The 24269-nt window shown below is 46.4% G+C and overlaps 1 protein-coding gene across 4 annotated transcripts in view; it reads right to left on the bottom strand.

Moving 5' to 3' along the window:
- Nucleotides 1-22622, bottom strand: part of ARID1A (AT-rich interaction domain 1A) — a 68567-nt gene extending 45945 nt beyond the window's left edge. For 3 of the 4 annotated variants that reach the window (XM_070775925.1, XM_019980538.2, XM_019980531.2), the window contains exon 1: nucleotides 21410-22622. In XM_070775925.1, coding sequence (XP_070632026.1) covers nucleotides 21410-22555 — 1146 coding nt within the window. In that variant the 5' untranslated portion in view covers nucleotides 22556-22622. Of the gene's footprint in view, nucleotides 1-4591; nucleotides 21056-21409 lie in introns of those variants that run through there. The other variant, XM_070775929.1, reaches the window with a different exon arrangement.
- Between the last annotated feature and the right edge of the window lie 1647 nt (nucleotides 22623-24269).

A 24269-nucleotide genomic window follows, 5' to 3' on the forward strand; every position in this document is an offset into this window, starting at 1 on the left:
AGTCTAGGTCTCCCCAGCACACAAGGGGCAGTCACTACCATGGTTACTATGGAGCTTCTAGAGCAGCAGCTATTAACCAGGGCTACAGATTGGAGTTTTCCGGGAAGCTTCACAAATGCCTGGGCCTCTCCCTAAAGATTTCAACTTAGTGGGTCCAGAAAGCCTTGGGCTCCCTCCCCTCAAACCCCAAGATCCCTGGATGATTCCAGTGTGTGCACACTGGACTGCACACGCACGCTGAGATGCACAGCTCGAGTGACCTTAGTTTTAGTTCCTTAGCCAGGGATTGGACCCAGGCCACAGCAGTGAAAGTGCCAAGTCCTCATCACTGGACCGCCAGGAAATTCCCCAGTTCTAATGTATATTACTAGCTGAGAACCAGTGATCTAGAGAAGCATGCCCAATAAAATTTTCTGTGTTATATAACTATTAAGTACTTCAAATATGCCTAGAGTGACTGAGGAACTGAATTATTTTTATTTACTTTTAATTAAATTCAAATAACCACATGTAGCTGGTGGCTATCATATCGGACTGCACAGTTCTAGAACAACACTCACAAATCATTTGCACCTCTCCCTGCTCAACAACAGCTCCAATCTTCCTACCTACTACATCATGTACAGTATCAAATGGAAAGAGCAAAGAACATAGTAAATCGATAGACTTACGTTCAAATCCTAACTCTATCACTGTCTGACCCTGAATACATCAGTTCTTTATCTAAAACGCACATAACACACTTCACACAGTGCCTGGTACTTAAAACACCTGATGAATAGTAGCTATTATCAGTAATGATAAATAGTGCTTCTGCCTGGCTCTAAAGTCCGCCACAGTGTGCTCCACTTCTTTGCATTTTTCAGGCTCCTCATGCCAAACTTTCCACTGTTCAGCTCCACGAAACTGCACCCTGCCCCGCCCTCCTGCCCACAATGGCTTCCACCAGCAGAAACTCAACCCTTAAACATGAAGCCACTTCCCAATTCTTTAGCACCTCCTGCTCTTTCACATTTCTAAAGGTTCTGCTGTAAAATCAGTCAGAAGCACAGGCTGCAGCACTTAGTTGTCCAGCTAACCGGCGGCACCTCTCAAGACTAAGTTCTTGGAAGTCAGAGACCAGGTATTTTATCTTCAAAGTCCCCCCAAGACCCCATCTGCAGAACTAGGGTTCAGGAACTTCGATGTGCCAGGCTGTCTTTAGGAAGTGGTAGAGGATGCCATGGGTGGAACGCCTAGATTTAACCATAGAGTCAAAGGACCAGGGGCACTGCTGAACCCTAAACCAGGTTACAACTCTGAGGGCAGAAGAAAATGGGGATGGCACTGAAAAAGCAGGGGGGGGGGAGAACAAGCAGTCAAAGAGAATGAGCACATTTCTGAGGGAAATCTTGGGTGCCACCCTATAACCAGAGAGGCCATCAAACTACACAGGCGTCCACAAACAAAAAGGCTAAAGGCAACTTACTTTTTCCTCTCTCTCTCACATCAGGGGGACTGCGCTCCCAATTAAGGACAGCTACTAATGTAGGGGCTAGTTAATAAAGGGTTCAAGGATTCTTCCATTAAGAAATTCCTTGCAGACTAAAAATAAATGCAAGTTAAAGAAATTCTTACTCTTAAAAAAAAATGAAATGAAGACATTTCCCTTTCCTGGACATGAGATTTCTGACCCCCTCCCTTCAACAGAATATGCAGCTTAGCAAACTAAAATGTATTCAGTTCAATCAGATTACTCTGGTCTCATGTGAAAGTTAAATATCTGCTCACATGAGGAGGGGAGGTGGGCAGAGACTGAACTCACACCTCTGACATTTAAAACCATTGTTAAAGATTTGTGACTTGCAGTTATAGATGAAATGTCATCTTCCAATCTTTTGTAACAGAGAAGGGGGCCTTAAATCTTCACTAATCAGTTTTATTGGAAAGTAGCAATTGCAGACCAGAAAAAATCCCTACTACATGCAAGACAGAAAAACCAGTATCAGCAGTCTGCAGGCACCCAGGAAGAGGCAGAGGATGGGAAATACCAAAGAGCCAGAGGTTCCACTCTGGGAGAGACGGAGAGGAAATCCTTTCAATGGGAAACCACGGGGGTAGATTACTGTGATTACACTTCAAAAGCAAAGGCTCTGCCACAAAGACACATAATTGAGAGGAAAATACTGCCCCCTTGATCAGGGAAGTCGGGGCCCCCTGCTATATACTCTCCTGCATTCATAAAAATAAAAATAAAACAGAGGAAAAGAGCCATAAGAAAACCCCCATCTCCATTCACCATTTATCTCTTTCCAGATCACTGGACGTGTTACAAACTGCCTGCCAAATGAAGTGCATCAAAAGATGCTGTTTAGGGGCATCAAAAGGAAAGGCATGCCTGGCAGGCTAGACCCTTTGAATATATTCAGAACAAACCACTTACAGACTCACCACTTGCATAGAGTCCCCCTGCTCTAAGCAAATGGAATTAAAAGCCCCACCAGATCAGAGGGCTAACGGAATACCTTACAACTTCTTATTGCACCAAGGGAAGCCATAACAACCTAAGGGGTTGCTGAGATATAACACACTTGACTTCCCAATTCTCTTGTGATCACGTCTGATTCAGAAGGGAGTAGAGAGGGCATGACCAAGGACCCAACTACCAAGCGATATACAATTCATCAAAACACACCGTACCACATGGCAGGGGCAAAAGGAAAGAGAAACTTCTTAATTTTCTTGAAATAAAAGCTCCACTCAGAAAAGCTCCAGGTTTCAGTCCCAATCCGAAGATGCAGAAAGGAAGTGACCAGGCAGCAAACCAAAGGAGCCAGATTTAGTACCCAAGGACCAGCAAGAACGTGATCAGAGAGGGATGGGCCGGGGGCTGCCACAAAATGCGTCCATCAGCAAGCAGAAGTCTTGACTGCCACTCGACCTGTCACCCTAAATGCCAACTAGTTGGGGCCAGCAGAAACCTAGAATATCATTTCTTACTCCTTGTGCTTTCAAATTTATTCCTGGCCAGATCTGTTGTATGACTTTTAATAATAACAATAAAAAAAAGCATCCCTGGCTCTTTAACCGAAAGAACCCCCTAATTGATTCCCACAGTAATTAACCTGCATTTTACCTCAGAGAGCGGTAGTTAAGGAAGTCGGCACTGCTATTTATAACTCATCTCAAATTGAGGGCAGACTGCCTAAAATCTAACACATCCCAGCTGTACTCCTGTTTGAACTGGGGCCAAGGGAATTTTTTAAAGCAATCTTGGCACCGAATGAATGACACCAACAGTATGAGAGCGCGAGTGGTTGTGTTGTGGTGACGTAGCACTGGAGGTGGAATGGGAGGGGGCCAGTGTACTGTGATCCCTCTCGTGCACGCCTGCTGCTTGCTGAGTCCCAGTACAGTAAGCTGGGAACCGCCCACTGAGAGCCAAACACAGGAAAAGGCTTTTCCTGTGGAACGCCTTGAAGTGAGAAACACATGGCTAATCTGCATAAACGCGAAGCCATACCGCCCCTGCCAGGAAGGTTAGTGCTCGTAATCTCTGGCCATGAAGCTGGCTGCCTGGGAGGACTTGGACTGGCGCCTGATAACCCAGAAAGAGCCGAGAGAACAGATGGGTAAGGACCCCGGCAGAAAACAGCCCCAGGTCACGTGACGCGCCACATGGCCCCGCCAGCACAAACTATTGTCTGGCTGCGGAGCTCCCATACAAAGGCACCCGGCCTCAGCTTCCTGTGATTATAGGGACGGGCCACAGCTGTTGATCCAGTTCCCGGGTGGGACCCTCCCCTACTGAGCAGCATTCCAGGCAGGGACAAGTAGAAAAAGTTAAGGTCTCTCAGCTTCCCCACAAGCTCCACATGGCCCCACTCAGATCTTAGGAAGGACTGAGCAGACTTCCATAAACAGAACCACCCTTTGCACCCCGAGATACACGTGTTGACCAGCATAAATCATTCTCGTTGTGCTCCCCTCCCCAGCCATACAGACATCTGTATCCTCATTCAGTCTTTTCTCACTCCTCCAGCACACTTCAAGGCTTTGAAGACTGGTCTAGGAGCCCAACCCCAATCACGGAGAAACTGCCCAGAAACCTGCTTATTTAGTTCTATCCCAGATCCTGCCTCCAACAATGAGATTCCTTCCTTTTCGTTTTGTCTTGCAGTTAAGTAGTCATTTCCCCACCGATAATGTGACCCAGGGCAGTAAGAGATTCTTTACTTCCTATCTGGTCTCACCAGCAGCATTCACTGATGATTTCCTGAATCTAAATTGATAATAAAAATCTCTCATCAAATCTACCCATACCTAACCCAGGAAATCAACCCACTTAGCCTATATGTCTTATCATTCATAACCTGAGAATCACACCCCATTTTTCTACTTCACAAGAGAGTGAAAATTCTTTCAGTTTAGTTCTAGTTCATTCAAGTGCTCAACAAACTGGTCATACGCCTGTGGTGTGAGAGGAATTACCAACCACTAGTTTACAACTACCACTCCAAAGAGACAGTTTAAAAAAAAAAATTCTTTCAAAGTTCTGTACATGTTCACAATATAAATAAAAAATCCAAAGTCAATGAAAAGTTATACCTACCCCCATTCTGTTTACCGGAAGTGATTCCTGAAGATGAGGGCACATTCCTCTTTGCAGCCTTAAGTAAGAGCGCATTTCAAAGACATCACCTGAAGCATCAACCTCACGGAACCCCTAGGAGGGGCTGCAACCAGACGACAGACTCAGAGACCTTCCAACCCACACTGTCTCGAAAGTGACACGAGGCTTGGCTTGTCCAGGCTCAGAGGTATTTAGGCTGTTGTGCTCCATCCTTCCAAACCAGAAGATCAGGGGATTAAAAGAAACAACCTCACTCAAGGCAGAAAAGAGAGACCAGAGCGGGAAAGTCATTGAATCTTCAGATCATGAGAGCCAACTGTAATAACCACCTCACAGCTGTCCATCCAAAAGAGGCATATGACAGAAAAACCACAACCAGGTGGCTGATAAATCTTTATTTCTTCGTTGGTTCCTGAAAGGGTCTTCAAATAAAGCAGCTAGAGCATCAAAGTAATAAATTCCCCAACAAATGACAAAGTTCTTCTCATTCAGAGCACTTTCATTAGCCACCTTTCACAGAGAAAGTAAAGTGGTCTTCCAAAAATGATCACTTTTTTGAAACACCAAACTTAGCAAACCAAATTCTCCCAATTTCCAATGAATTACAAAAACCTCTAAGAAAGACACACACCCTCTTGAGAAAGGTACTATTAAAACAGGGATAAAATATATAAAACAGTGAGGCCCCAAGACAAGACTTCCCTGACGGCTCAGTGGTAAAGAATCCACCTCCAATGCAAGAGACACAGGAGTTACACGTCTGATCCCTGGGTTGGGTTGGGAAGATCCCCGGGAGGAATAGCAACCCCCTCCAGTGTCGTCGCCTGGAAAATCCCATGGAGAGAACAGCCTGGTGGGCTACAATCCATAGAGTCACAAAGAGTCAGACACAACTGAGCATGTAGGCACACAAGGCCCCAAGACAGTAACTAAACAAGAATGAAATGCCATTTGATAAAATTAAACATCCCCTTCTTTACAACTTTTTAATCTGAAGAGTGAGGCAGCAGTACAACGTGGTGAAAAGAGTACACCAGACTGAGAGAACGACTGGGTTTCCATCCCAGCTCTCTGACCAGCTGGGGAGAGAGGGGCAGGTGCTAGCCAGGTCGCACCTTAACCTCCTCAGCTGCATACTAGAATCCTGCCCTCCAGATTCTGAATCAGCAGCTCTGGGATGGGGCCAGGAATCTCTTCAGGCGATTCTCAGGTCCAGTCTGGAAGCATTTGGGCTCCATGGCCTCCTTCCAAATTGCCTCCATCTCCAGCACAGAGCACCTCGAGAACTCAGATGCACGTTCGGTTTTCCTTAGCCAAACAATGGTCTGAAGAGGGCAGTGCCCGGCCAATCGAGCAAAACCAGGAATGGAACTCAGATTCCCAAGTAAGCAGCACTCTCAAAGCTAAGATTTCCCCAAATTGTTAATACTCAATCCCTGACTGTCTTGTCCACCTAAGCACCTATTACTAACAATTACTACAAGCTTTACTTATTTATCTTGTTCACGGTCTATACCCTAGAGTAGAACATAAGCTCTGGGAAGGAACATAAGACACCTGTATGTAAAACACACTTACCCACTTTAAGAGGAAAAGAAAGGAGACTGTGAAAGAGAAAGTGGGATTCTGTAGGTCTGGCAATTCCTACCAGCATTCATGTTGAGAGGAAATGCTTTGGCTAAACATTAGGTCAATCCTAAGAGCTCTGCCTCCAACGTCTCTGTCCTTCAGTTTCTATATCAACAGAATAGAGATGACAGTAATAGCACCCTCAGGGTTGAATGAAATAAGTTATTAAAACAAAACAACACAAGACACTGTTCTTTAAACCAGCTGGACATGCTCCAGCCTCAGAGTCTTTGTACTCACTCGTCTCTCCACTTGGAATACTCTTTCTCCTTCCAGGTATTAGCACAGCTCACTCACGTAAAATATCACTTCAAACTGACCTCCCCTGGTGCACCTATTTAAAATTTCAATCCAGCACACTTCTCGCAGCTGACCCCTGATTAACTTTGCTTCTGAGCACATATCACTAAGCATACTATATGCTAAAGTTTACTTATTTATCTTGTTTAATGTCTATACCCTAGACTAGAATATATAAGCTACAAGGCTAGAATATAAAGCATGTATCTGTGTTTAAATGATAGCTGTATCCTCCAAAACTTAACTTTAGCTATTATCATCTACACAAATCCCAAATTTCTAGCAATAAAGCTTAGAAACCAGAATAGTTAAGGTCCAGTCCCACACACTCAAGACCAGAAACCCAAAGTGGTCAACTAGAAGTTAACAAATTACTTCCTTCTCTACACCCTCAACAGGAGAAAAAGCAGAATGGAGCTGAAAGTGGTTTCAAAATACCTACTTAAAAAACAAAAGCACACAAGCCAGACACCAAAAGCGTTGACCAGTCCAATTCTCAAGCTCCACCTACTTTCAGTGTGTTCTTCCAAAGGAATTTCTCAATAGCTCCTTCCAAGAATCCTGACAGTAAAGTCCAACAGTTTTCAACCAGGACAACACGAGCCCCTGAGCAGCGTTTGGAAACAAATGTATGAAAGTGCCTCTTTGGTTATCACAGCAGTTCTGTGGCATTACTGGCGTTTGTTACCTGGGGAGCAAGATGCCAACTGTCCTGCAATGCACTGCCACACAAAGAAGAGCCTCAGAAACAATGGACTCCGGCCCATTACAAGCCGAACCTGAGACGGAGAATTTCCTGTAACGCTTGACTCGGGAGCAATGGAGGGAAAGGGAATCAGAACTGACTGGTACTCATCCCAAGTACAAAGTCACCCACTAGCCAAGATAATCATAAATTAAATATTTACTTTATAAAATAGTTGGAAGATAATTTATTGAAGGTAGTACTTTCCCAGTGTGTTAATCACAATTATACAGTTATTTGTGGTTATTTATATATATACATCTTTCCCTACTAGAAAGTACTCCATGGCATTAGAATCCTGGTGCCTGATGCACTGTAGAAGCTCATTAAATATTTGCTGCATTACTGTAAGCAAGTGCTGAATGGCAGGTAGATACAGGTTTTTCAAAAAAAGTTTTGCCACAAGACTTCTTACACTGGCAAGTCCCAACTATTGTATGCTTTAAATGAGACAATTTCAGTAACAGGACTGGACAATTAAATCAGCTAAAAAAAAAGTTCTTATCCTGAAAATTCTTGAGAAATGAAGCATGATCAAAGCCTAAGAAATCTTGATGATATACAAGGAAGACAGAGTGGTATACTGTATCCCCAGTACATGCTTAATAATTAAAAACTTAATGTACAGATTTTGCTACCCACACTAAGTGTTATGAGTTGACATCAGAAAAAATATATTTCCTCCTGCAAGCCATCATTTGGTACTTCTACTCAGGAAAGGACCTTAGTGTGGATGGACCACAAGCCCAAACAAGAGGGGCAGTTTTTTAAGACATTTTCTTCCCTACCTATTTGTCATTCATCATGAATTGATACGGTACACTTATGGGATACCTGGAGAGACAAGGGTCACATAACCTTACAAACGGAGCTTTACCCAGGAGAGTACCTATCAACTTTTCAGTAAGGACAACACTTCTAAATCACACCTAGTTCTTTTGACCTGGTTTCTAAAATACTACTCTTTCTTCCATGTATTAAATTGCTCTGCGGGTAACTACTCAGAAACAAAGAAAAAAAGGCAAAAACTGTTCTTAACCAAAAAACATTAAGGCCTTCTTGCTTCTCTTTTAAAAAGCTCTCTTGCCCCCTCCCTACCCTCTATTCCTTTTATCTCCAAAGTTGGACTGATCTGGCATGGGTTATATAAAAAGATCCTAAACTTCTCTGAGTACACAGTTCTACATTCTGCCAGTTTTTTCTTCTTTACTAAAAAAGATATCTGTGATACATCACTTAGCTGTAGGAACATGACTTACATGCAGCAGGGGATTCTGTATGTCATCATGCTTTGTCATCAATCCAACCAAGTACTATGTTTTTGATAAAGATACTGAGAAAAGGCAGCCATATCACTATTTCATTAATTCCTAGGGCTGCCTTGGACCACTCTCCAAAAATGCCAGCCTTTCCCTTGGTCCCCCTACGTCCACTGGGACTATAACAGGTACAATAAAATAAATTAAAGACTGGCTGAGGGAACAGCCAACCTTACTAAGATTATGCTGTTGTTCAGTCACCCAGTCGTGTCTGATTCTTTGCGACCCCATGGACTGCAGCACGCCAGGCCTCCCTGTCCCTCACCATCTCCCGAAGTTTGCCCAAGTTCATGTCCATTACATCGGTGATGCCATCCAGCCATTTCATTCCCTGCTGCTGCTGCTGCTGCTAAGTCGCTTCAGTCATGTCCGACTCTGTGCGACCCCATAGACGGCAGCCCACCAGGCTCCCCCGTCCCTGGGATTCTCCAGGCAAGAACGCTGGAGTGGGTTGCCATTTCCTTCTCCAATGCATGAAAAGTGGAAAGTGAAAGTAGTAAGTCACTTGGTCATGTCCGACTCTCACCGACCCCTTGGACTGCAGCCCACGAGGCTCCCCCGTCCCTGGGATTCTCCAGGCAAGAATACTCTGAGATGCTTCCAAATCAGGCTTTTTAAAGGTCATTAGTTCCCCAAATGAAAAACCAGAGTCCTTCCTATAGATTCTCCAATTCTCTCTTCAGAGCTCCCAAAGTACCTGGGTACCAACCTCCTCTATACCACTGTCCACACAAATGTGTAAAGAGCCTAGCTTCATCATTTATACCAGAAATACATGAGAACAGACCAAAGATACCAGCTGTCTTTCTTGCTATCTCTGGCCAGTATAATCAAATTGGGATGGCTACTTGGCATGCTAAGCTATGGAAATCTAGCTAATATTTATCCATACCCCCACCCCCAAGTCTGTTTTGGCTCACAGACTCTTTTGAGACTGTCTTATTCAAGGCACACAGAATTTCCCTTTGGTAAATATGTCTGGGTGGGTGAACACAGCTATCTCAATCTCATTTTATTTTAACCCAAAATACCATAATGAGACCACATATTGGTCACTTGAGGTTTTATGTAGGGGTTTTAAAGAAGCCAATTCAAAGCTGCACTGGGAAAGCAGAAGATGGAAATCACAGACTAGAAAGAAAAACAAGAATGTTACAAATCTGTCCTAGACCAACAGAACCCCCAAAACAGACTGAGGGCTGAGAAACAATCCCTAGACCAAAGGAAATAAAGTGGGAAAGGAGAACAGGCAGAGATCACCTAGGGAACTCTGGTTTATTAGTTAATTAGACAAAGGCACGTCCTGCCTCCAGTTAGCCAGGCCATTCCAACAGAGGTGAGCAGACACCAGGAATCTTCACTGAAACAATGTTGACCTGAAAGTGGTACAAATTGCCTCTCCAGTTCTTGTAAGACGTTTTACCAGCTCTGATGTGTTAAAGTTACTGATGTCTCCCAATGTGCTCTGCATTCTACTAACAGAGTTAGACACCAAAGGAGAGAATGAAAAAGCAAGAAAGCAAGAACAGAGAGAAAATAAAGCTAAATGGCAGAGGGATGATACAGTGAGTCTAGAACACAGAAACACACACGGAGCACATGACTCCCTGCCAGAGTATTCATCTGTACATACAAATACCAACTCACAGATCAAACTGTCAACATACTGCCTCCTGGAAGCCTCTGCCTTCATCGCAGCCGGGTCACAGCGATCACAGTTTCCCTACTCAGGCAGGAGGGAAAAGTGGTCTGGTACAGGAAACTTATTTTTAATGGGAAGGATTCAGAAACCACATAGGGTTTTCAGAAAGCCCACATGAACTAAACACTGGTTCTCCCCTTGGTCTTTCCATTATTAATGTTTATTATCTGACCATTTCTGTGCCAAGCACAATCCTTAAGACATACAACGAGGGACAGGTCGTGGCTCAAATGTCCATTACTCAAAGAGACCTCATCCACTTGGTAACTTGTCAGGAGTCTTCTTAGAGGGTTTATTTACTAGGACTTGACAACAAGTGACACAAGGAAAGGAAAAACAACAAAACTCAAGATGGCCACTGGGACAAGGGGCCGGAATGAGAGATAGAGGGAAGTTATTAAGAATGATCTACTCAGGGACCACCAGATTCTCAGATCGGCTGGCCATCAACAAGCTGAAAGGTTATCGTAGCATTTAATTAAGGCTCCCATACTAGCCTCTGAGCAGCGTTTTCAAGAATCAGTTTTCTTAACTGGTCATACTTGGAGACCACCATAGGTCACCATCCTAAAATGAGCTTTTCCACCTTCATCAACCAACCAGACCACAGGTTCAGATTATCCTCATGCTATGCCACCAAAGAGCTAGAAGAGAAAGAAATGGAAGGCAGGGAGTCCCTAGGTCCTATAAACAGAGTTTGTCGTTACTGCATAGTAGAAAATATACTATGTATATCAAAAGTATTTTCTTAAAAAAAAAAAAGTATTTCCTTTTTTCTCCCCCAACTCCAAGCACTTTTAAACTTTTCTCTAACTAATAACACACTTTGAACACAATGTGAGGGGCAGATACATCTGAAACATTTTAGCCTTTGGTACAATTTGGAAGAAGCCCCTCAGGTAATTCAGATATACTCTGTAGCCTAGATGAGCATAAATCCAGTTCTCAAGCTTGAGTATGCACTACAGTGGCCTGGAGGTCTCACTGAAACACACTGTCACAGCTTCAGATTCAGCAGGTCTGGATGAGTCTTTGCACTTCGAAACAGGACCCAGGTAGTGCTGGGTGATGACGGACGGTTAGGGATGACACTGAGAACCACTGTACTAATGTACCTATCAAACTAGAACAGATGCTTAACAAAACTTGTTGGGGTTTTGTTGTTTTAGCATTAATACAACTCAGATGTAGCTAAATACTACAGGGCAGCTTTTAATTTAGCAAAGACCAATGCTGTGTTTAAGCACTCAATTCTATCCCCTTCTCAAGCAGAGGCCTCTACCAACTAGGAGTTGTGTTCAAATTTCAGTTGATAAAAAATAATACTTTCAAAAAAAAAAAATAATACTTTCATATATGTTATTTAACATTGACTACAGTTGCAAGGCAGGTAGTTTTCCTCCTTACACAGTTGAGGATACAGATTCAGAGAAGTTAAGTGACCTGCATAAAGTCACACAGCCTAAGGGAACTTTAAACCTCAATTTCAGAACTGACTCTAACATGAAACCGCGAGGCACTTAACCTTTATGTGTTCACTCTCTTGAAGTGGAAAATTAAGACAAAAATCCTCATCTCTCCAGTGAGTGCCCCAAGTTCTAGAAAGTAAAATCACTCGGCAAACATTTTCATAATGCAAGTTATATTCACTTAGATCAAAGTGAAGGTTTCTATCTTTGAGTCTGAATCCTACCTCCACCCCCACTGTCAAAGAGAACAGGGCCTCAGGACCAAATGCTGCCAATTCTTACCACTGGTATCATACAGCCATTCATCAGAAACCTAAATAAAAATCTAAATGGAAGAGATGGATGGGACAGAAATCTTGGCATAATGTCAACTGTAACTAAAGGCTTTTCAGTCTTTCACCCCATGTAAGAGTTCTAGACTATTGCAAAAATAATGTCCCAAAAAGCTCCAGTGCTTGAATAATTTATTTTGGATAAGCAAACTTAGTATTTTATAATGTTACATAGTTCTGGAGAATCAGACAAACCTAGATTCAAATCTGAACTCTACCTTTTACTAGTTTTTTTTGCCCTAGGGCAAATTTCTCATTCTTACTCTACTTTCTCGTCTGTAAAGTGGGAGGAGTAACAGTAGAACCCGCCTTTCAGGGTTTTGAAGATTAAATGAAGAAATTCATGGAGACACACAAGCATAGTGCTTGGCACACAGTAAGTACTCAAAGACATGGCAGTTGTCAGTAATAGTCACCTCTGACATGCCATCAGTAGAAAACACGGAACTCAGTGAGGTCCCTGGTCTATCCCTGGCCCAGGACAAAATTGTGGACACATTAACTACTGAAGTGATCCCCAAATCTTTTATAACTTTGGCAGCCCAGACTCCTAAACAAGTAAAAAAGTTAGAAGTCTAGAAACAAAAGGCAGGCTAATGCTCACGAAACTCCATCACTTTGTGGCCAGAACAGAATCCTGTCCAAAATGCAAGAGAGAATGCCATCTGTATTCACCAGAGAAGATGCAGTAACAAACAGTAACCTATTTCCAGCATTTCTGCTCAGGTGACTTCTTTAAGAACAGCAGAAAGCAGTAATAAGGTCTACCCAAGAGACAGGGGAAATCAGTGGGCAAGAAGAGCCCAAAGACATATCTGTTTCCTCTAAAAGGAAGCACCCAGCACGAGGTAGCCTTTAATCCTCTACCACGTGGCTGAACTCACACTCTTCTTAAAGTCAAAGTACACCAGGCACCAGTCAGTTGAGAATAAACAGCTGGATCCAGATGCACTCATGCAAGTTGTGACCTCAAGGAAAACAGGAGGCAAAATAAAAAACACTAAGCACACAGCAAATGGGTTTTCAAACGACTGACATCACACCAGTCCCTCATCTCCCCTGCTGCTGTCATGCTGCTGCTAGATCTTGAAGGGGGAGTTCCTTTTAACAGAGATGTCTATAAACAAGCAAGCTGAAAGCTAACAAGTTTAAGAGGGAAACGCATACAAAATTCTTGGCTGCTGGTGAAGAGCCACAAAAAAATCATGAATGCGCCAGTGCCAAGGGAAGAGGAAGTCTAATATCTAACACTGCAGACTTGGGAACCCAGAAGCAATGAAGCCATAAGGAAGCCCAAATGCAAAAAAGGCGAGGGGGAAGCACATGGCACATTTCCTCTTCATATTCAAGCAGCAACTCTGGGCCTGAAGAGCACATAGCCCAGTGCCCAAAAGCCCCTTAGTGTTTCATATCAACATTAACTTCCTGGAGGGCGACAAAAATCTGTCCTGGATTACTGAGTGATTTCTAATATGTACCATAACCAACACTAAGTCAACATTTCAGGGATCAAATTTCCTAGTTGGCTGCATGTTGGAATGCATTCTTGGCATCAGACTTCCTCCCACTGCAGTCCACCCTTAGAAAATGCAGACGCCACTGGGAAATAAAGATTCAACCTGTCCCAAGACCATCTTCTAGTATGCACAAATGACTAACAAAAATAAACAAAAGTTCACTCAGATGTCCCTTCAAATTCACTAATGCCATCCATTTAAACAGGGGGAAGAGTGAGTTCAAGGAAGAATACTCAGGACAGTTAAGCCAATATTCACCCTAACTTGGATTCTTCTAAAACCTAGATTGACTGAGAAGTTCATCTCAGCACCTACAAACTTGCTGCTGAACCACTGTGCCCATTTCCAAGTTGCTGGAAACTCATTTTTGCAAAATGCCAGAAGGGCCAGGAAAAGGTGGTGAAAGAGATATTTCCAAACTAGAATCTGTATTCAAGACTCCATACAACTTTACATGGGAACAGCATAACCCACCCTCCTCCTCCAGGTGGAAGCCCTGTAGTAACCTGGCACTGGATCCTCCATGCACCTTTAGCTGTTAAGCATCTACTTAGAGCCCTTTGAGAAGTGCCAAAAATTGCTTGTGATCCAATCACACATGGACCAGCAGGTAAAGAGAAACCAAAATTACTACATTAAAGAGGCTCCTATAAGGAATAAGCATGTGTTTGCAGCATTTAGGAGCTTCTTGGCCACAGCCAACCTAGTCAAAAACAATATCGAAGGCCATTTCTGTGAACAGATGGGCAAACTGCGTATATGCAGGTTTACCCGTCCAACAACCCTCAATATAAGGTCTGATCCAAGCAACTCAGCTTGAGCATGGCTCCCAAATCTTCAAAAACAGCAGCAGTCTAAGATCTGGACAGGTACCTCATGGCTCCTGTTTTAAGAAAGGTCAATTACCTCTGCCAAAAAAGAAAAAACTCAGGTTCTCTAACCAAAGTTGAACCACGGACACTGAAGCATCCAGGGCACACAACTCTGAAGGTGACACAACCTTCCAAACCCAAAATTACTACAAAAGAGGCCCTGAACTGGCCAAGAACTTGGCAGGCTGTACTAAAGGCCCCATGTAACCACAGGAACCACTAAGACCCTGAAACCACTCTCTTTCATGGAATTGGTTACAGTCCAAATCCCCAAAGTCACCAGAATGAGACAACTACAGGTCTGGGGATGGATGTGTAATTTGGATTCTGTAAAGCCCGTGAAACTCAGAGTAGCACTATGAAAAAGCAAATTAGTAATTTAACTTTCCCTTTTTTGGACATTTAACTTCATAAATCACTGCCTCTGAAAAGCTGTCCCAGGTTTACCCTGCCCAAATCTCATTGCTCCTTATTCCCAGATTCCTTCAGGCCATACACTTAGTTTGGTCTATATCCATTTATAAAACCTTGCTCTGCAAGTTTTCCAAATGTGTGCACATAAGCATGCTTCCCAAGAAAACTAAATTCCTCTGAAGCAGATATTGCCTCTATCTCTCAGGTCCCTCCCTAGTATCTAGTAGATATGTTCAGACAGAGCTACTTCCCACTCTCATCTGAAACTCCAGACCTCCCTGAGCTAGAAATCAGGCTCTTAGCAACAAACCTGAAGTTCTAAGACCCTCCCTACCACCATACTGGGAAAGGCCTGGATAACCAATGTGAGTGTCAACCCAAGTTTTTGTATCTTGTTTTAAAACAAGCTGATAGTCTTTGGTAAGTGAGCTGAACCTAACTAAAAATTATGGTCAGAGCCATAATTACATTCATACTCCCTACTATCGATACTATGTTGGGTCAAAAAGGCACTTCCAGGAATCTGGTCTAAAAAACACTTCTTGAGAAGAAAACTGGTGTCAGAGCTAGTGGATTACGTTTGAAAAGGGACTTTGAGAAAGTAAATCCAGTCATCTCACAAGACCACCAAGGGAGATTACGATCAGAAGACAGTTCAAACAATTCTAAAATACTTCCTCCTCCATAAAAAGGATGTTTCACTAAAACAACCCAGAAATGTGTTTAATCCTAAAATGGCAATTTTAAAAACAAAAATTGAATCTACCCACATAACCCTTCAGGCAAGATTTGTTGAGTCCCCAAACACTGTACTGAAACCTGGGGCATTAATTTTCATATATAAATAAGTGATGCATAGGAGTCCAGTAAAAACTACATAAATAAACACAGCCCTTGGAGTGGGCTTATAATCCTGAGAGCCAAAGCACAACAGAGGCTTGGGACAGACAACACCCCAGTTGTACTATCTTTTTTTCTCTTTATAGTATTCTAAAAATGCAAACCCCAGCCCTAAAAACATCTCACCAAACTACAAAACCTTTCTGAAAGAACAAGGCTTTAAATTTAAAACTCACAGTCTCATAAACAAAGTTTAAGAAGCACACTTAATTCACTGACTGAAACTTAGGTCCTTCTTTCCAAACTTCTGTTTATTTTCACTCTGAACTGCAATCGATTTTAAACAGGGCTCCACGTGTCCTGAACTTAGCACGGAGCCAGGAGGCTTCTCTTCCATGGCATCATCTTTTCACTTCAAACTCTTTTAGATCATCTCTTATCTCCATGCTCCCTGCCCTCACCTCCACCCCCACGCCCCACATCACTCTCTCTTCTCTATCCCCAGGTCTTTTTCTTCAATGTTATTTTATTCCACCACGTGAAAAGAAACTAGCATTATCTTTGCTTGAAAACTGTTTATTAATTTGCCTGTCAAACATTCTATAGAGCCGTTTACATCTTACTACAGAAACCTCCTGGGTACATATTGACAGCTCAGCAAGTATTTACACAAAGCTCTGAAACATTTGGTTCCTTCCGAGAGAAGAAGCTGCTGTGTCAAGCAGAGAATTATCAAACACCTTTCCCTCATTCATAAAGGGAAGCTTCCTTCTAGCACCCCTCTAAGATGCCTAAATTACACTTTTTAACTGCTAAACCAAGAGGAGAAAGACCGGAAATTCAGGGGCACTGGAGAACACCTGAGAGAACAGCATTTCCAGGACCAATTGCAAACCACACCACCTGGTTTAAAAACAACAACGACAACAGCAAAACCAGGGCTATGAGAAAGCAGTACACCTACAAAGCTGACCCTGAAACACTTAAGCTTTTCCTGTTCCTGTTCCAGTCTCAGGAACTTTTACTCCTCTCTCAGCAAAACTTACAGGGCAAGTTCAGGCACTCAGATTACAACCAACTGCCCAAACCAGACCTAGACCTGCCCAAACACCAAAAGAAGCTGGAGAGCTTAATGCTGCCTCTCCCCACCTTCCTATCCTGCCCCAGAAAAGATACGGTGTTAACATTCAATTTATGAACATCCACTCCTCACTCCATTCCTAATCTACCTCCAAAATCGTCTTGTGGAGATTTTGAAGGAACTATTTTTCAAGTCTTGCTTTAATGAAGTCTGCCTAATTTTTTCAATTACTACTTAGTGTTTTAATACCACAAGCCAGGTGGAATGACTAATGACAAACAGATTAACAGTCTCAAAGCAAAGGAGTCTGGTAGGGTTCTGCGAAGGGCCACAGACACAGTGGTACCCAACTATTTAGAGCCTGATTCTGTAAATCCTCAAGAGAAAACAGCCTCGAGTTCCATGAGCCCAGGGGAAGAAAGATGGTCTCTGGATCCCTATCGAAAAAGGTACACGAAGAGGCTGCCCTCCTAACAAGCCAGGTATGGAAGCACAGACAGATACACAGCATCAGAGAAGAAGGTCATGCAGTCCGATGAAGAGAAAATGAACCAGAGAAGGCAAATGCCCTGTCCAAAGTCACACAGCTTAATCCAGGGCTACATATGGAGCCAAAGCTTCTCTTCCCAAGTCCTGTGCTCGTCACCCCTCACTACTGCACCACACACAACTCAATGCACAACAGTAACGATAATGACCAATCTAACCAGGAAAAAACTCAAGAAAAAAGCAAAGGGAATCTAGGAATCCATATCAGAGATCAAGGTATCACTCCAGCTCACAGGCAGAAAAGAACTGTTCAGTGCCAATTTATTCTGAATACCATATTTGCATGCTTCAGATCCTTCTAGAATTTTGGGATTTGTAGCCAATCAATACCACCTTTTGAGGGACGGGGATGGGAAAAGCCCCTGACCACTACTTTGTTAGCTGATTTCCACATTTCAAAAAAGGTTCACTAACTTTGTAAAAGGCTTGCTAGAGACGTCACACACTACAGGAGTCAATCTAACATATGAATGTTTAATGCAATCCAGGACATCTTGTTACAGCAGGTGCCACTTGTCATGGTAACTCTGTGTCACACACAAAGGAAGGAACCTTAAAAAGTCCCCACAGGGCCCATTACAAAGAAGCCAGCTTTGGTCCTGACGGCTTTCTCTCTTCTCTCACCATCAACCCCACTCCATTACCCCCAGTTCTCTCGTGGAGAGCAGAGACACATGAAGCCCTTACAACTAAGTGCTGTCTCAATGTGGTTACCCTGATCCCTCCTACTTGAGAGAACTCCAAAGAGTCCTGTGTTTCAGCCAGCCCAGAGTTTCTGCCAGTAGGCATTCCCATAATAAGCCTAGGATTCCTGTGTTTGTTTCCCAGGAGTCGGAAGTACCGTTTGATATTTCCATAGCAGGAACTAACAACCAAGCTTCTACAATCAAATTCACTTTGATCCTGGACTACATATTCTATTGGATTTTTTTTACTTTGATGAGCTGGTACTACTCTCAAGGTACTATAGCTAAAAGCATCCCAAGTAAAAAGCTTTAAGTGAGGTTCAGTCACATTGGTGACTGAAAAGTATTTCATTACTAGCAGGATACAACTCTTTGAGATACAATTTTACTTATGGAAAGGCTTAAAGGAAATGTCTGTTTGCTGGGATCTTTCCAGCTCCTGTGAAAAGACATAGCCACAATACACACACTTATCTAATCTTTCTTTCAAAAAGGCAGAGTCAAAGGAGAGCATTACTATCTTAGATGTGTTAATCAAGTATCTACAAAAAACTGTTAATTCAAGACTGAGGAAAAGAAAAGAACAGAGCAATATCTTATTATTTAAGAATGTTAAGAATAGGCCATCATGGTCTGACAAGAAATTTATCCTTAAGTAGCAAAAAGGAATTCAGTATGAAATCTATCCACCTACAACCTTCATCTAGATGACATATCTGAAGCAACCTACAAAACTGGAAGTTGCACTGTCTCTCCTAAGAGTGAATGCTCTCCAGCCCATGGCTGTGGGTCTCAGGAGAATAGGCAAATGAACTGAAATCCAACAGGAATCTATGTTGTGTGAGGTGCTAAGCCTGGTAATGTTAAAAGGGAGTCAGAAAAGTTGCCCAAAGGCAGCACAGACAAGGACTGTATCTATTTTCCCACCTTTTACCCCGCATAGAACATAATACCAAGTACATACAGAATGCTCAAATATTTAATATTTAAAGCAGAAAATGCTATACGGTAAACGTTATTTAAAAAAAAAAAAATTTGCCTGAATATCCCCAAACTTAAAAAATTCAAATTAATTTTTGTTTTTAAATGAGCCTTGACTTACCCCAAATTTTTTCTCCAATGATTTAAGGTAAATTTCTCAGCCCTCTTTCCCCCTCCTCCACAAATAAAGGGGGAAATGAGAGGAAAGAGATATAAACTATAGAATTACCCAGAGACAAGAGGATGTTCTAAACAAAATTTATCCTCCAGACACTAGGAATCCAATTTAAAATTTCCCTATTTCTTGCCCAGATATAGGACATCATGGAAGACATGGAGTCAAGGCACAGACCTCTAAACCTGCTATCTGACACAACTACTTTAAAAAAATCCCAGCTCCAAGTAACAGTGGAAAAGCAGCTCTAGAATGGGGAAGGTATATATATATAATTAGGCCACCTAAGTGAACAAAATGTGAATAAAATCTCACAGGACAAAGGTACAACTGGGTACTGCTGAGAGAGGGACAGACATGAAAAAGGATCAAGCCTTTTCCCCTGCTTTGAAAAGATGACTCCATAGAACACCCAATATTCCTGACCAAAGCATTGAAGACAGAACACGATGAAGAAGGAAGAGCAAAATAAAGCAGAATGCACAGAAACATACCTAAAAGTTGTAATTTCTAAGCAAATCTTAAGTATCATTGTAGGTCATATTTTTATTATCTTGGAAGACAGAAATAAATGGAACTTAAAATGCAGAGAAAAAAACTGACCTGTATTTCAAAGCTGTAAAACGATGACAAAATAGAAAACTTGGTTTTTTTATATTCCAGGAACAAATGATAAATTTCACCAAACCAAGCCTTTAAGAAACGGTACCTCTCAAGATCATGAAAGATGTCCTTCCCTTTAAATTGAGTTGCTCTCCCAAAGTTTAATTAACAAAAGAAAAGTGTTAACAAGATTCAACATGTAAACAAAGAATGACGCCAGCCTTCCTTAGAACACTTAAATGTGAAATTCTCTCTCAGAAAGCCTCCAGTTCTCAGTTTTCTCTTACCCCCTCTGATAAAGATCCCACATTTGCCACTCAATAAAAAGCTCAGTAAAATAATTTCAATTCTGCAAAGCGAACAGGGTCAAAATTACTCAAGACAAACGCATCTTCAGAGCCATCAAAGAAGTCATTTATACCATCAGGAAAGTCACAAAACCAAAACAAACAGCAAACCCATTGTAGAGAAAAACTCAGCTACTGTTCGGACAACACAGAATCTATTTCAGGCTGCATAAAACATAACAAGCAAAATAAATCCAAGGTACAAGCAAAATGCCACTGCCTCCTCTTTTGTTCCGGGCACAATGTAACAAGGGCAGCCTGTCTGGGGCTCTGTTCCTGCTGATACAGTATTGCTGCTTAAACCTCCCTCCTCAAGGTCACAGCCAATTTCAGCTCTGGAATAAAAGGCAGATAGTGGCAGCGATGGTTTGGGTTATCACTGGCAGAAAAGCAGAGTGTAAAAGTTTATGAGCTCATCAGGATTGTTGTACCATTACATCAGAGGCAATTATAAATGGCCAAGAGCAGGAGATGGGGAGCCAATCAGATCACAGATAGGATGTCAACCTAAGACCAACTGTCTCCTGGCTTTGACAGAAGGATTTTACCTCCATAATTCAAATCCCAAACCAAAGCAATCTGCACTTACTACTCCAATCACTCAGCTGTTTACCAGCACTTCCAGGGAGAAGCCCAGGCCACTGGGCCGACGGAGACTAAGACAGGAGACGACCCGGGCTGCCCAGGGTGAACCGAAGCCGGCCTCTAGCTGCTCCCAAGCAGGCCCCTGCCCTCCCTCGAGGTCCCCCCGAGCCCGAGGGGCCCCCTCCTTGAAAGCACAGATGGGGACCGGCCTAGAGGAAGGTAGGGAGGGCAGAGAGGAGCGGCAGGTGAGCAGAGAACTGTTCACTCAACTCCCGACCTCCGAGGGCTGCCTACACCCCTAACCTGAGCCCCCAACACCCCCTCACCCCGGGCCGGGCCCTTTTCCCGCACACCCGGCTCCGCACCCCTCTGAAGACCCCCCGGAGCTGGAAGGGACCCGGGGGGGAGGAGGAGGGGAGCAGACACCTCAAGGAAAGCCCCACACAAAGGCTGAAGGAGGGAAAGAGAGGAAGGCAGACGGGCAGCCATTTTAAGAGAGAAAGAGCGAGACAATGGCAGCTCCCCAGCAGTGGGGGCCCCAGACTGGGGGTAGCCCACGGCCGTGGCCCGCTCCCCGCCGCCGCCACCACCCACTCCCAGGACCCCCCACCCCAGTCGCCACAGGCCCCCCACCCCACTCAGCCGTGTTACCTGCGGGGTCCGGACGAGCGGCTGCCCCCCGCCGCCGCTGCTCCCAGGGCTCATGGGCGCGTGGTGGCTCCTTTGTTGGGCCCCTCCCGAGGCGGCCGCGGCCGCCGCCGCCGCAGCAGCAGCAGCCCCCCAGCACTGCGAGGCCATGTCCGCCGGGCCCTTGCCGGCGCCCCCGTCCTGGGGCCCGCCGCCGTAGTCGCCCCCGGGGTAGCCCTGGTAGCCACGGGCCGAGCTGGGCGACGTGAGCAGTTGGTTGAGGGTGGGGGTGGCGGTGGGCTGGGGGGTTCCCCCTGCGGCCGCTGAGGGGCCGCCTCCCCCCATGGCCCCGAAGCGCTGCTGAGCGAAGGACGAAGACGACGAGGAGGCGGAGGCGCTGGAAGAGGGAGGCGGCTTGGAGCCGGCGGCCGCCGCCGCCGCGCCGGAGCCCGGAGTGCCACCTCTCGGGGAGCTCAGCGCGTAGGCCTGGGGGGGCGGGGGGTAGGCGCTGCGGTTGGGGTAGTAGGAGTTGTACTGGTGGTTGGGGAAGCCGTGGTCGTGCGAGTTCTGCTGGGGCCCCGCGTAGGGCTCCAGGCCCCCGCCGCCGCCGCCGCTCTGCAGCGCTGCCAGGCCAGGGCTTTGTTGTCCGCCATGTTGTTGGTGGAAGACGGCGGCCGCGGCGGCGGCGACGGCAGACGGGCTCCGGCCGTAGGGTTGCCCGAAGCCGTAGGCTGGGGGCGGCAAGGCGGCCGCGGCTGAGTGAGGAGGCGCCCCCACCCCGTCGCTGCTGCCGCCGCCACCGCCGCCGGGCGGCTCCGTGAGGTTATTGTTCAGGGCGGGCCTAGGGCCCGCGTTCCCGTTCGAGTTCTTCAGGTCCGGCTCCGCGCCGGGCCCGCCGGCTCCGCCGCCGCCGCCACCCCCATTGCTCTCGGCCCCGTCCTGCAGCTCCTTTCCCAGTGGCTGCGGCGGCCCCACGGCGGGGCCCTCGCTTTCCTGCCCGGCGGCTGCCTTCATTTCCCCGCGCTCCGCCGCGACCGCCGCCGCCGCCTCGCCCCCCGCCTCCTCCCGCTGCTGCTGCTGCTGCTGCTCCGCTTTCTTCAGCTCCGAGGGCGGCGGCGGCGGCGGGTTGCCCAGGCTGCTGGCGGCGGCGGGGGCGACCTGCGCGGCCATGATCCCCGCTGTCTCGTCCGCGGAGAGACCCGGCCCTGTCTTCGTCTTCTCTCACCCCCCTCCCACCCCACCCCGCCCCGGGGCCGAGTCCCCTCGGGCTTCCCTCCCCACCCGCCCGGGCGGGCCTCGCGGGGCTCCGCGGCTTTTGCGCTGCGCTCGCTCGCTCGCTCGCTCCTCTCCCCCCCGCCCCGCCGGCTCAGGCTCCGGGCTGGCGGCGGCGGCGGAGGAGGAGGAGGCGGCGGCGGCGGCCGAGGCGCCGGCGGCTCAGCTGCTCCCGGCTCTGTAAGCTCGGGACCCGGCTCTCCCGGCTCATTCCCCCCCAAGCCCTTGCCTGGGAATGAGGGGGGCGGTGGAGGCTCCGCTCCCCAGGGCCTGGCCCCGCTGTGACTCTCCGCTTTCTGCTGCCGGAGAAAGGAGGGAGGGAGGGAGGGAGGGGAGGGAGGGAGGCGAGGGGGAGGGGGCGGGGAGGGAGGGAGCGGGGGGAGGGGGACCCGGGACGGGCGGGCTGGAGGGCGCGCGGCAGCAGCCCGGGCGCCGGCAGGCAGAGTCGGAGCGTGGGCCGGGCCGGGCGCCCTGCCTCCCCTCCCCGGCCGCGGCGCCGGGCCGAGGCTACTGCGCGGCGGCGGGCGGGCGAGCGGGCGGGCGGCCGGACTGAGCGGCTAGAGCGCCCCACTCTCCTCCGAGTCCCCCTCACTCCGACACGAGGCTCAGCACTGCCATTTTACCCAGAGCCGTCGCGGCCGCCTGGCAAACCCGGAACGGAGCGCGGAGCGGGGCGCAGGCCGTGGAATGGACTCGCTCCCTTCCCCTCACAAAGGAGGAGGGGAGAGAACCAGCCGCGGCGGCGGCGGCGGCGGCGGCAGGCGCTCTGCCGCTCTCGCTCGGCAGCGCCGCCGCCGAAGGCTTCGGGGAAAACCCGGCCCGGAGCTCGCGCCTCTCCGGAGCCTGCGCGCCGCCTCCCTCCTGGCCTCCCTATCCAGGTCGGTCCCCTCCGCGCCGCGGGCAGCGTGAACTTTACTCGCGGCTGCAAAATTGGCCTGAGCCCGAGACCGCGGCCGCCTCGGCCCAGGCCTGACCCCCCCTGGCAGCGGGCCTGGTCTCTTGGCCGCTACTTAGCATCTCTGCGGCACTTTTCCTTCTTCAAAGCTTTTTGCAGACCTGCTCCAAAGACCCAGCTGAGCTTTACGTTGTATCCTCTTTGCAAGCTGCATGGAATGACAGATCATTGTTTCAGACTTTACGTTTTCCCACTCTCTGCCCTCATTAGCTGGTCCTCACAGGCCCTGGGGGGCATGAAGTCCCTGATCCCCATTTTACAGAGTCATAAGACAGCGTAGGGGACCGGCCTATTATTTATAAGGAGTATGAAGTCCATTATCCCCATTTTACAGTTATAAGACAGCGTAGGGTACTGTCCTATCGCTTAGCCTATCACAAAGACGAGGGCAGTGGAGGGTGACTTTAAAAAGTAGTAGAGTCCCCAGTGCTGCCCCTGTCTACCTACTTGGCATTAGAAATAATAGTAATAAAAAGAAAAGTGGTGCTACATACAACAGTGGGATCAGAACATCAGAATGGGTTTGAGATCAAAGCTGGTCATCTCAACTGATATAAAATGGTCACCCCTGAAGATATTTTGGGGACATATGACAGCCTTCTCGCAGGAAGACACAAGCCCCACCTTTGCCCACAATGACCAAGGGTCCCAGTCTCC

The sequence above is a fragment of the Bos indicus genome, chromosome 2, assembly GCF_029378745.1.
Source record: "Bos indicus isolate NIAB-ARS_2022 breed Sahiwal x Tharparkar chromosome 2, NIAB-ARS_B.indTharparkar_mat_pri_1.0, whole genome shotgun sequence".
In the NCBI taxonomy this organism is placed as follows: Eukaryota; Metazoa; Chordata; class Mammalia; order Artiodactyla; family Bovidae; genus Bos; species Bos indicus.